The sequence below is a fragment of the Silurus aristotelis genome (assembly GCF_946808225.1).
Source record: "Silurus aristotelis genome assembly, chromosome: 23".
Classification (NCBI taxonomy): Eukaryota; Metazoa; Chordata; class Actinopteri; order Siluriformes; family Siluridae; genus Silurus; species Silurus aristotelis.
Genome location: NC_139596.1, coordinates 1,256,353 through 1,270,026, shown reverse-complemented (window position 1 = coordinate 1,270,026; position 13,674 = coordinate 1,256,353). Strand labels below are relative to the sequence as shown.

The window sequence follows — 13,674 nt, the reverse complement described above, 5'->3', positions numbered from 1 at the left end:
AGCAAAGGTCATCATCAAGGAAATCATGAAACGTAGCCTTGAGAAAAGGGTTAATATGAGAAATTATTAGGTCTCATATGTTTGATAGGGTTCGTATTTGCTCTATTGATGATTTGTCTAAAAATAAAACAGAATACAACATCAGGATTTTCCTGATTTTACATATTGTATTAAACGATAACACCATGGAATGCTGTTAAAAGATATAATATAGAAATCAGAGTGAAAATATTTGCACAAATTTGAAACTAATATACAGTCGTGGATTATTTACTATATAAAGTAAAGTTTACAGCAGATAAAAGAGTATAATCTGATTATATGAGTATAAATAATATATCTGTATTTTATATGTTTTTATTGGAGTGCAGTTGTTACTACATATTATAAATAAATGGATAATCTTTATCAGAGCTTTATGTCGAGCTGAAGGCATCCAGCAGGAGCTCGTGGAAATCCTGCTTCTTCTCAGCATTTACATTCACGACTTTTGGCAGAAGATCCCTATGAGATGGAACAAGCCTCAAACACACAGAAGTGTGTGTGTAAATATAAATATCGATTATTCTTATTGTATTGGATAAAAAGTTCTGCTGTTAAAATGTTATACTCTTAATATCTCTGTTTCCAATGAGCCTTTATATATGTATCTTCTTCCTCTTCTTCTTGTTCTTTCGGCTTCTCCCAGTAGGGGGCGCCACATCCTTTATAAATGTATACAATAAAATAGAATAAGAATACAGTCAGTGTCTATTAGAAATATGTAGTAATTATTAAAGACTATGTATAAATCTGATCTTGGGGAAATGTTCAGGACGGTGTGTGATGAAGTTATTACTTTATATCTCATTACATTTTCAGTGTGAACAATAATTCTGCTGATAAAAAAGGAAAAGGAGGAAAAGTGCAACAATACTGAAATCCTCTCCTGATATTTGATCTTTCAGGAAAACTGTTTTTTTTTATGAATTATTACTTTGTAAATCATTTAGTCTGTAAACCTGAACTCACTTCAGTGAAACCGGTGACACAGATGGAACATTTCCAGATTCTTTTTTACTTTCGATTTTTAAACCCCGGAAGCGGGGACATGAATCTCATCTCGGGGGTGAAGGAAAAAATATGTATCTGACAGGGTTCGGGGTTTAGGAGCATTAATTCTTATCATTAATTACATTCATTATTATTCTATTTGCTTTTGACGGGTGCTACACACACACACACACACACACACACACACTCTCTCTCTTGATGAACTGCGGCGCTCGAAAACACTAAAGCCTGCGGGAGGTTCAGCTGAAGAAGTGTTTTGTCTTTTCCTACATTACAAGTTCTCCATCAGGTTCCTGGAAATCTCTACACTACAGTATGAACCTGACCGACCTGAAGAACTTCTTATTACTATTTCTTACATTTGGTTGTCTTCAAGTATTTGTAGGTAAGACCGGTTGTTTGTTTGTTTGTTTGTTTGTTTCAATGGTTGGTTGGATGGGTTTTGATATGTGTGTGTTTGTGTGTGTGTGTGGGGGTGGGTTTATGATGTGCGGGTTATGATGTGTGTGTTCTGGTGTGTGTGTGTGGGGGGGGTTATGATTAGGGTGCGCTGATAATGAACTGCCATTAAGTGGCAACCAGCAGTCGGAAGGCATCATGGCTGCCATTTGTAAAGCCACGGTGAAATGCCCCCTGAAGAAGTCGACTCTCATTGTAAATGAATGGTTTCTTGTTGCTTTCGACGTGTAAACACCGTTTCAATAAGAGCATGATCTGTATAGAGTTACATACACTATACTGCCAAAAGTTTGTGGACACCTGAGCATCACACCCGTATGTAGGTCCAAACCCTGTTTTTATTATAGCAGTGTTCCTGTGTACAAAGTGAGGATGGTGTGAAAGACCATTCACATCAGTCAGCTTTACACAGATAATGTGGTGATAAAGAATGAATAAGATGTTCTTTAAAGGTGTAATTTGTGATGAGTGAACTGGTGGCGACAGTGGTGAGGAAAAACTTGATTTTATTTTATTGTTCTATATGTACAGATTACAAGGCTATGATATATACATGGATACATGGAAAGTAGTTTATATACAATGAGTACAATGATCATTAATAGTGCAATACAGGAGATGTATGTTCTATAAATTTTTTATGAAAAGCGTTATATACATATGTGCCAAATAATACGGCGATTGCAAAAAAAGGATTATATACAGTATATGCAACAGTTATAATAGTGCAGTTGTAAACCATCAGACCATTTAGTGCCCAGTCTAAGAAGCCACTGGTTTAATTCTGTTTGCGTGAATCCACTGAGACTGATCACTAGTCATCACCAGAACAGTCGCTGGACACAGATACTTCAGCTCTCCGACCTTGGTAGGCTTCAGGCTTCGTATCAGGACCTGTAGATTAGACACTAAAGGGTTTGTTGGCTTCTCTGTGGGCAGAGGGAGAGTTAGTGTTTTCTTAATATGTATCACTAGTGTTTTCTTAGTGTTAAGATTAATAAGGAGGCCATGTTAATACTAACATATACAAAATTTCAAATACATGTACTATCTCTATATCTGATCACCTTTAATGGCATGTTTACTGGTCTAAAATAATCTTCTTCATGTTACATTTCTTCATGTTACAATTCTCAAGTCTTTAATGAAAGTGTGACATTCGAATCTCAGGATTGTGTTTTTCTAAAGTTTTGCTCTATGATTAATCATTTGAACAAAACTAATTAAAATGGTGTTTATTGTGTTTACAGATGCACACTCTCTGGAGTACCAGTACACCATGTGCACGACAAACTATACTGGTTTCCCAGAGTTCATTGCTGTGGGTCTGCTGGATGAAAAGCAGTTTATGTCCTACAGTAGCAGTAACATGATGCTGATCCCAGAGAACTGGATAAAGAACAATAAGAGTGAAAAGTACTGGAAGAGTGAAGTACAGACCATGGAGGGACATCATGATGACTTTAACAACATCTTCATACAAATTAAGAGTCGGTTTAATCACAGTAGAGGTGAGAATAAACATTTTTATTTTTAATAGTATTGCTATTGGTATTAATGATATCATGCCTGTTACTAGAAGACTATTATAAGTGAATTTACAGTGACAGACTCTTATAAACACACACACACACACACACACACACACACACACACACACACACACACACACACACTGTTGGTCTTTTGCGTTATTTATTACAGAGATTTAAATTATTAAAAGACCCGTTTAGTGTTTATCTACAGTAGAATGTTTATGCAGTCAGGTGACTTTATTGTGATTTGTACAGAACATAATGAAGCAACACGACATTCCTCCAGGACCATCAGCTTTTCAATCAGGGGTTGAGAAATGACTAAATTCTAAATAAATGACTAAATTCTAAATAAATGACTAAATTCCTAAATTAAATTCTGAATAAAAGTCTATGTACAACATTTACTTCTTGCACAAAAAAAAAACCAAATCAGATCGAGCATTAGTGGAAAATAATTGTGGAGATCAGATTATCAGTGTAGAATGTCAAAGTAGAATAAGTAATATTAAGGAATTGTGTGTGTGTGTGTGTTTGTGTGTGTGTGTGTGTGTGTGTGTGTGTGTGTGTGTGTGTGTGTGTGTGTGTGTGTGTGTGTGTGTGGGAGTGTCTTTAGAAGGTGACACACTACAGAGGATGTACGGCTGTGAAAGTGATGATGGCGGCATCACTAGAGGATACAATCAGTACGGTTTTGATGGAGAAGATTTCATCAGTCTGGATCTGGAAAATGGAACCTGGATTGCAGTTAAACCTCAAGCTGAGAGCCTCAAACAGGACTGGGAGTCTACTGACCATACTAAATTCTGGAAGAACTTCCTGGAGCATGACTGTATTGGTTTATTAAATAGACTTGTGAATTATGGCAGAGAGACTGTGGAGAGAAAAGGTAAAGTGTGTGTTCTGCTCTGATACACACACACACACACACACACACACACACACACACACACACACACACACACAGATACTGTAAACACTGACCATGAAACTGTTTAACACGTAAATCTAATCCTTTATTACATATTAATTATATTCATCATAAACTACAGTTTTCATCACAACCAGAGTGTAAATCATTTCTACACAATAAATGCTGCAGTCTTTAATGTGTAAACCTCCATCTTTATAACCTTCTACATCACACACACCTTTCACACATTTATTCAGATTTTTACTCTTTAATGTGTAAACCTCCATCATACACATTTTATCTGCAATCATAGTTTTATAATTTTTTTTTAACTAACTAAAAAAACATATTTTACTTAACATGACTTATTTATTTTAATTTTTAGACCTAACCAGCTCCCACTGAAAAGTGCTCAGAATAAAACTCTACATCACACAAACCTTCATTAATTTATTAATATTTCTATCAAGGTTAAACTGTCATTTATGTAAAAGATCTACAGAACACGTACATTTCTATTTAATTGTTTAGAGGAAAGACCAGATGTCCTCCAGCAATGAAAAAAGTTTGCTTTTTATTTATAAATGAATACATTTTGAAACAATTTGTGTCTCTGCAGTTCGTCCTGAGACATTATTGTTCCAGGAAAAAGCTTCTTCTCCAGAGGTGGTGTGTGATGCTACAGGTTTCTTCCCCAAAGCACTGAATATCTCCTGGCAGAAGGATGGACAGGACGTGCATGTGGACGTGCAGCTCAGAGAGACGTTACCCAACCAGGATGGAAGCTTCCAGAAGAGGAGCATTCTGAAAGTCTCAGCTGAGGAGCTGCAGAAACACACCTACACCTGTGTGATTGAGCACAGCAGCTTGGAGAAGGATTTAGTGCTGCCTGTGAGCGAGAGACGAATCCTGAGAGGTCGGAGAAACACTTTCCTATAAATCTACACATTTACAGAGTGAACACTGATTTACTGATGCAGCAGATAATAAACACTCTGATGATTTAACAGATGGAGGACTGATTGGGATCATTGTTGGTGTCATCGTTGGTGTCATCGTGGCTCTCGTTGTTCTCGTTGCTGTTGTTGCTGGAATTGTGGTCTGGAAGAAGAAGAACTCTGGTGAGTGAAGGAAGGAGACAGATGTGAAAAGATTTATACCATAATAAATCTCAAAACAGATATAAACGTTAACTTTATGATCCATAAATGATGTTTAAATCCACTACAGTGTTTATGTGCAGTGTTTTGATTTCACTTTGTGATGATTTGAATGTTTTACAGCCTCTAATGGAGAAGATATGAAGATGAACAGGTTAAATAGGCATTGTAGCAACCAGAACATCAACACATCAGAACAAACTCCACCAGACTGCAGAAACGCTCTCTTGGACCAAACAGAAAATGGGGATCTGAAGAGCTGAGCTGCATTGATCTATTTTCTACACACTCTGAAACCCATCTGCTGGACCTGGAGTGAACCCGGTCGACCTTTAATCAGAAGATTAAAATTGCTGCCAGTTTTTGGTCCTTGAACATGGACAGTGACCCTCAGCTGCTCCGTGAATAAATAAGATTATTGTGGTTTTGTTTACTCTGTTTGAGGGCATCTACCAAATGCCAGTTAATGACCTCAGAGTGATGGAACTGTAATGAATGGACATTTAGTGTTAAGGACGAGGTTCCTTCTTGAGGCTGGTTCTTCTCAAGGTCTTGTCCTTATAACATCTCAGAGAGTTTTGCCTGAATTGTTCATTTGGGATACATTTATAGGCACTAATTTATAAATGTTTTTTATTTTTGTTAAGTTGTTAAGACAATTTAGATTTTTACAAATTGCAGTAGACTGAACTGAACCGCACTATAATCACTTTAACTGATATAGAATATTTTATAGAGTGTATTTAATCAGAATATGTATTTGAATAAGCTCATCCCATCTCAGGTACAGTTGTTTCTAGGCTGAGCATTAAGTGGATTATTACCACCTGAAGTGCCATAAAATCTACTATGGGTTGGAACCATCAGTCATCATTCCTGACTAAAGGGAACATGACTGGAGACACTTCTGTCTAGACAATCATTTCTCTCCACCATTTAGATGACCTCAATAATGTGAGACATTAATATATATTTAGTCCAAGACTTTGTTTACATTCCTGCAGAGGAAACGGTATAAACTGATGAAGACGTCTCAAATGACATTGTTTACTGTGATTCCAATGTGAATATATATTGAAGTCCTTCATGTTCTATGTTACTGGTGCCTTCAAAATGAGAGTTGGTATTACTTTATTCCATTGCCTCTTGTGCTTCATCTGTTTTGTTCTCCTCCAGAGGTGATTTATTATCATGTGATACTATTGATTGTAGCCGATTTCATTTTAAATGTGTAACGTTTCTGGCACTACAGACGGGGTGGCGCTGCCCGAAATCGGGAGAAATTAATTTGGAATTCTGACAAAAAAAAGTCGGAATTAGGTCAACTTTTTTTTATTTAGAGAAAACGGGCTTCCATATGAATCTTCTCGCTGTTTCTTTTCTCCCCGTTCGTCCATTTTTTAAATTTTGCGTTACCTGTCCAGAACGCTACAGTGTTTAACGGGTGGTGCGTGAGTAATAATAGTCCGTGGGGAAACGCAGTGCCGACCGTGTGAACTTTTTATATTCAGGTTACTTAAGGAATCAGCCCTTGACTGCATTTTTACAATGTAAAAAATGTGATGGACTTCATTTATTAATGCTGACGTTTAAGTGCACTGAATTTTTTTTATGTTTATTGAAACATGGAATTTGACTGTGATTATATCTCTGTATTACAACACATTTAAAAAAAAAAAACATTTTCATATTTTTTACAATTTAAATAAAAAAATGTTTTTAACAGAAATACAATTTTATATATATATATATATATATTTTGAAAGACTTTGTATTTACTTTGCATACTGCATACACAATGCAGGAAACATTCAAGTGTTTTAAAGCAAATATCAAATTTATGTACTCTTTATGTACACATACAAATAAATTAAAAAAAAAAAAGTATTCAGTTTTCAGTCCTTTAGAGAACAAATTGTATTTTGTATGCACATATGAATGTATTCATTATTAGATGTACAATTACAAGATAAATATATGTATATATTTATATCGTGGATTTAAATAAGAAGCTCCAGTTTTCATTCATTTCATGTTATTTGTGGTGTATTTTATATGCACATATTCATTTTTAGACCTGTTTTTAATATACAAATAACATCAAATTAATGAAAACTGGTTTCTAACAAATATTATACACACATGAAGTCTGTACGGCAGGGGGCGCTCTAAGACTTTTTAAGTTCCTGTCGAGCTGCTGAGAGGAACCTGCAAACCAGCCACACGTTCACAACCACACCTTGGTGAAATATCAACAGAAAAGCAATAACACAAGCGTCTACAGAGATTCATGTAACATGACTGTGAGCAGAATTCTTCACTTTCACCAGATTTACATTCAAATCTGTTTTTGAGATTCGATTTTTGCTTTGTTTACGGTCCTAATGTTATATCTTGAAATCAGCGTTAGAGTTTTATTAACTAAGTAAGAACTGTATTTACGATCAATAAATCCTACAAGTCTTTTATTTCTCACTGCAGGCACCAGATTTTATATTTTTCACATATTATTTATGAAAAAGACTGCGCTCCGGCTTGGAAATGAACAAATGTTCAACATGTCAGTGATCAGCTGGGGAAAGTTTGGAGCACAGTTACAGGCCTGATCCAGTGCTGTCTAATGCCAAATACAGTGAGGAAAAAAAGTATTTGAACACCCGGCTATTTTGCAAGTTCTCCCACTTAGAAATCATGGAGGGGTCTGAAATTGTCATCGTAGGTGCATGTCCACTGTGAGAGACATAATCTAAAAAAAAAAAATCCAGAAATCACAATATATGATTTTTAAACTATTTATTTGTATGATACAGCTGCAAATAAGTATTTGAACACCTGAGAAAGTCAATGTTAATATTTGGTACAGGAGCCTTTGTTTGCAATTACAGAGGTCAAACGTTTCCTGTAGTTTTTCACCAGGTTTGCACACACTGCAGGAGGGATTTTGGCCCACTCCTCCACACAGATCTTCTCTAGATCAGTCAGGTTTCTGGCCTGTCGCTGAGAAACACGGAGTTTGAGCTCCCTCCAAAGATTCTCTATTGGGTTTAGGTCTGGAGACTGGCTAGGCCACGCCAGAACCTTGATATGCTTCTTACAGAGCCACTCCTTGGTTATCCTGGCTGTGTGCTTCAGGTCATTGTCATGTTGGAAGACCCAGCCTCGACCCATCTTCAATGCTCTAACTGAGCGAAGGAGGTTCTTCCCCAAAATCTCGCAATACATGGCCCCAGTCATCCTCTCCTTAATACAGTGCAGTCGCCCTGTCCCATGTGCAGAAAAACACCCCCAAAGCATGATGCTACCACCCCATGCTTCACAGTAGGGATGGTGTTCTTGGGATGGTACTCATCATTCTTCTTCCTCCAAACACGTTTAGTGGAATTATAACCCAAAAGTTCAATTTTGGTCTCATCTGACCACATGACTTTCTCCCATGACTCCTCTGGATCATCCAAATGGTCATTGGCAAACTTAAGACGTGCCTGGACATGTGCTGGTTTAAGCAGGGGAACCTTCCGTGCCATGCATGATTTCAAACCATGACGTTTTAGTGTATTACCAACAGTAACCTTGGAAACGGTGGTCCCAGCTCTTTTCAGGTCATTGACCAGCTCCTCCCGTGTAGTTCTGGGCTGATTTCTCACTTTTCTTAGGGTCATTGAGACCCCACGAGGTGAGATCTTGCATGGAGCCCCAGTCCGAGGGAGATTGACAGTCATGTTTAGCTTCTTCCATTTTCTAATGATTGCTCTAACAGTGGACCTTTTTTCACCAAGCTGCTTGGCAATTTCCCCGTAGCCCTTTCCAGCCTTGTGGAGGTGTACAATTTTGTCTCTAGTGTCTTTGGACAGCTCTTTGTTCTTGGCCATGTTAGTAGTTGGATTCTTACTGATTGTATGGGGTGGACAGGTGTCTTTATGCAGCTAATGACCTCAAACAGGTGCATCTAATTTAGGATAATAAATGTAGTGGAGGTGAACATTTTAAATGCAGACTAACAGGTCTTTGAGGGTCAGAATTCTAGCTGATAGACAGGTGTTCAAATACTTATTTGCAGCTGTATCATACAAATAAATAGTTTAAAAATCATATATTGTGATTTTTGGATTATTTTTTTTTAGATTATGTCTCTCACAGTGGACATGCACCTACGATGACAATTTCAGACCCCTCCATGATTTCTAAGTGGGAGAACTTGCAAAATAGCAGGGTGTTCAAATACTTATTTTCCTCACTGTATATATATTTATGTAATAACCAGAATTTTGAGGGAAACCTTTGAGTTTATTGGTCAGAATTAGACCCAGCGTGTCGACTAGTTCTATGGCATCTTGCATCCATCAATCGATATATTCTTGCCATACTGTCGTTGATTTAGTTGCTCAGATTAATAGTTAATAAAATTAAATCAGTTGACGACATAAATGTACGAAATTAGGCAAATAATACAATTAAAGGAAGTTTTTGTTCCCTGACAGCACAAGCTTAAAAAATTAATAAAATATGTATGTAGCCCATGTGTATGACCTTCAAATATTTTATATTACTTTGATTATGTATCAATACTTTTGTCAGGTTTAGAACTACATATTCCATCATACACCGCACCTTCAAACATGGCCGTCCCGAACTCGTTTACATTACAGTTTACAGCATTTGGCAGATGCCCTAACATTTCATCTCATTCATACACCTGAGCAGGTATGGGTTTAAGGGCCTTGCTCAAGGGCCCAGGAGTGGCATCTTAGTTTAGCCGGCTTTAAACTCATGTCCTTTGATCTAAAGTGTAATGGCTTAACCACCACTCTACCACTAAAACTCCACTTCCCACAATCACCTTTGTACTGATTAGTCACACATGTTTCTGATTCCATCCACATCACAGCAACAGTTTCAAAGGATTTGTATCCAGTCAAACTAATAACTACCACGCAAACAAAAGCCATGAGCGCAAAAACTACCTGCGCACCTGCAGTAAGAAGGAAGAGTGAGTACAAGTTCAAAGAAACAACGCTTTAAAACTACAAACAAAATAAAAAAATCGAACTAACTAATAGAACAAGTCAGAAATTTAGCTAATTGGATTATAGTATAAACTAATTGTTTTATTTATTTTTTGATTTATTTTGACATAAAGCAATGCTTTTGAATGAATGTCCTTTACGAGGATGAGACAAAAAGAAATCTATATTTTTGGCATGGCACATCAGCTGTCTGTTCACAAGAAAAGATGTTGATGTAAAACAGGGAGGAGGCTCCATGATGTTTTGAAATCAACAGTATAAAGACCCATGTTATGACCGAGTCTAGGGCTGGGCCTCAGAGAGGAAATAAAAGCACGGGGTGGTAGATGTAAGAGCTGTGTATATATGGTGTCTTGATAGATATAGAAAGGAGCTCACACACTGAGAGATTGTAATACGGGAGTTATGTATTGAAAAATCTACAATCAAACTCAGCGTGGACAAAGGACCAATTAACAAACAAGAAAAAAAACCCTATATACAAAATCTAAATGACCAAAAACATGGAAGAAAAAAACTACACCCAACACAAATCATCATGCAGTAATGCAGGAGTGAAGAGACGGGCTGGAATCTCGAATGGCAAACCTACAAACACGAGATACCATACAATACAATATAACACACGACATATAAAACATAACAACACACTGCACCCAGGAACAGGTTGGATCTGAAGCCAATCCTACATCTACGGAATGAGAAAAATGCAGGTATCTATAATGAGTGTCAGATTACAGATTACCTGTAAACAGGTTCTGGAGTTTCAGAGAAATCACATGCATGCTTCAAATATTCTGATAAATCAGAAATTGGAAGTAAAGTCAGATTTTGATTGAATATGCCATAAACAAGGAGGCGCTGTTTTTGCAGAGGGAGATTTCAATGTTCAAGGAATTTTTTTTTATTGAATTCAAAGTGAAAAGTCATTCCCCTACATTTACACTACCGTCACTATACATGATTAACTTGCATTCTATGGGGTTTGCATTCTACAGTATGTGTTCGTCAAAACATTAGCATTCCATACAATCAGATGGAAACTTAAAATTAATTTCACAGGAATAGAAGGTGGTTTCAATGAAATGAAACCTAAACAGTGGAAAACCTGTTCTATTTACAAAGCACATTCTGTAGCCCATTTCCTTCTGCACGCTATCTTATACAATGATCTTTTTTTGTTTGAAGTTTGTTCCTCATATAAGTTCGTTTCCCAGCAGGACAAAATTTCCCTCCAAATTTCCATTTTTCACCAGTTTCACCACAAGGTCTACTGCTAACATTCCTCCATATTATACACAAATAAAGACCATACTGATCGTTTTCTGCAGTGATTTAAGATCTGTAGCAGAAACATCGCAACTGTTGACGCCACTTGACTTACAGACCCTCAACAGCATATAAATACAAAAGCTCAGTGGGTTTGTATCAGGTTATGAGTTCAGATCGTGCTGGACTGAGATGCCTCCAAGCGAATTGATTTGAAATGTAAATTAAATGTAAATGTCTGGCAAATGAAGTCACACACCCACACACCCACACACACACACAAACACACTAATACACGTCATCTTTTTGCATGTGTAAAATACATTTTCCATTCTGTCAACGTATCTATAGATAATTGTAGACCTCCATAATGTTTATACCACCATCTTCTTAATCTTGCACAGGACATCTTTACCCAGAGCTCTCTTCACCACACACACACACACACACACACACACACACACACACACACACACACACACACACACACACACACACACACACACATACATCTACTGTCCTGTGCCTTTGCTATATATGAGTGTTGGTAGCTTTATGGTTAAGGCATTTGACTTTGCAGCTGAAGGTGGTGGTTTACCCCTGAGCCCATTAAAACTTCTCAAGTGTATGAATGAGATAAATGTAAGTTGCTCTGGATTGTGTATTTATTTGATGTACAGTATCTGCAGACGTGATCATTTCTGATGAAACATGTTGGAAACACTTTTAACTCCAGTGGCATGTGACCTTATTGCTGTTATGTATTTAATGACTGATAATTGCCTTATTTTCGGTAACACCTATTTAAACAGTTTAATTATTTTCCTTTTTCTCGTGACAGTAATGAAGGTTAAAAAAATATCTGTCGTTACTTCCTTTTAGACGGGCTTTTATTTATTGAGCATATTTAGTTATTGATTGCACATTTTCACTTTTTGAACATGTTATGTAGTTATTTTAAGGATGGTCCCTGGTGATGGTGAGATTTCACGTGTTCGTCCGACAGGCCATTTGCCATGGTGTGTACTGACCCTTATTTCAATACAGAACCGTAGATATTTGGACATCTCTAAATCCCAATACAATGCAATGTGTTGTTGCTTGTTGGTGTTTTGTGTGATCCATGGTTGCTCTGATGCTAGTTTTGATGAAGGTATTAATAGAGGAGGCGGATATTACTGCAGATTATCTATTGTGTGGGGACAGCAATGGACAATAAGCGGTGACTACAACAAATGCTTGGTAGGGAGGCGTTGAAAGAAAAAGAACAGGTGTGTTATCATTCATATTATCATCAATGTTTATCATTCATTCATTCTATTATGCACATTGTAAGCATTGACCTGAGGCACATCTCGATGTCGGACTGCCTGAAGCTCTGATCGAGCTAGTGCCAACCAATTGCTGATAAAGTTCAGAATGCAGATGCCTTGAAGCCGAAGCGGGGCTAGAGCTGCATTCATGCACTTTGTGAAGCTGCAGAGGGAGAGTGCTAGGCCAAAGGGAAGGACTCGATATTGGTAAGCCTTGTCCCGAAAAGCCCCGAAAGCAAACCTCAGGAACCTCCTGTGAGCAGGAAGGATGGTTATGTGGAAATAGGCGTCCCTTAGATCTATTGTGACAAACCAGTCCTCAGACTTGATCTGTGACACCACCTGTTTGAGGGTCAGCATCCTGAACCTGAGCCGTTCAAGGAGCGTAGATCTAAGATCGGCCTGAACCCGCAGTCCTTTTTCGGAACCAGGAAGTACTGACTGAAGTAGCCTGACTCTCTGACCAACGGGGGGACCATCTCGATGGCCCCTTTTCTCAGGTGGGTGCGTACTTCCTGTTCCAGGACCAGAGCCTGCCTGCGTCCCACCACGGTGTACGAGGGAGGAACTGCTTAAATGCGGCCAAGTGTTTTGCTGACTCCTGAAACCGATCTACAACCGAGTCCACCGTGTCAGGCCAGGAGTGGCTACAAGGGCATTCAGCAGAAAAGCCCTGTCCCTGTCGGGAATGTCCGACCGAGTGAGCCACAGATGGCTTTTTGTGGCCACTAAAGTTGCCATTGACCGACCCATGGCCCGTGCCGTGTCCTTGGTGACCCTCAGAGTTAAGTCCGCCGCACGACGTAGCTCTTTTATATCGTCAGCACCAGAGCTAAGCCCCTCATCCACCCTAGATAGCTAGCTAGCGAATCCTCAACAATGGGCATCTCCCCATAGCCACACTCCTTAAACTCACTTATGTCCGCATACGAGCTGTATGTGGGGTCT

General features: G+C 38.1%; 1 protein-coding gene across 1 annotated transcript in view; it reads left to right on the top strand.

Annotated features, from left to right (window-relative positions):
* LOC310718631 (uncharacterized protein) overlaps positions 1–13,674 on the top strand; it is a 51,109-nt gene that overhangs the window by 27,277 nt on the left and 10,158 nt on the right. The window contains exons 6-9 of the mRNA XM_083527543.1: positions 1,281–1,438; positions 2,763–3,023; positions 3,664–3,936; positions 4,580–4,876. Of these exons, the coding sequence (XP_083383669.1) occupies positions 1,281–1,438; positions 2,763–3,023; positions 3,664–3,936; positions 4,580–4,876 (989 nt within the window). The remainder of the gene's footprint in view (positions 1–1,280; positions 1,439–2,762; positions 3,024–3,663; positions 3,937–4,579; positions 4,877–13,674) is intronic.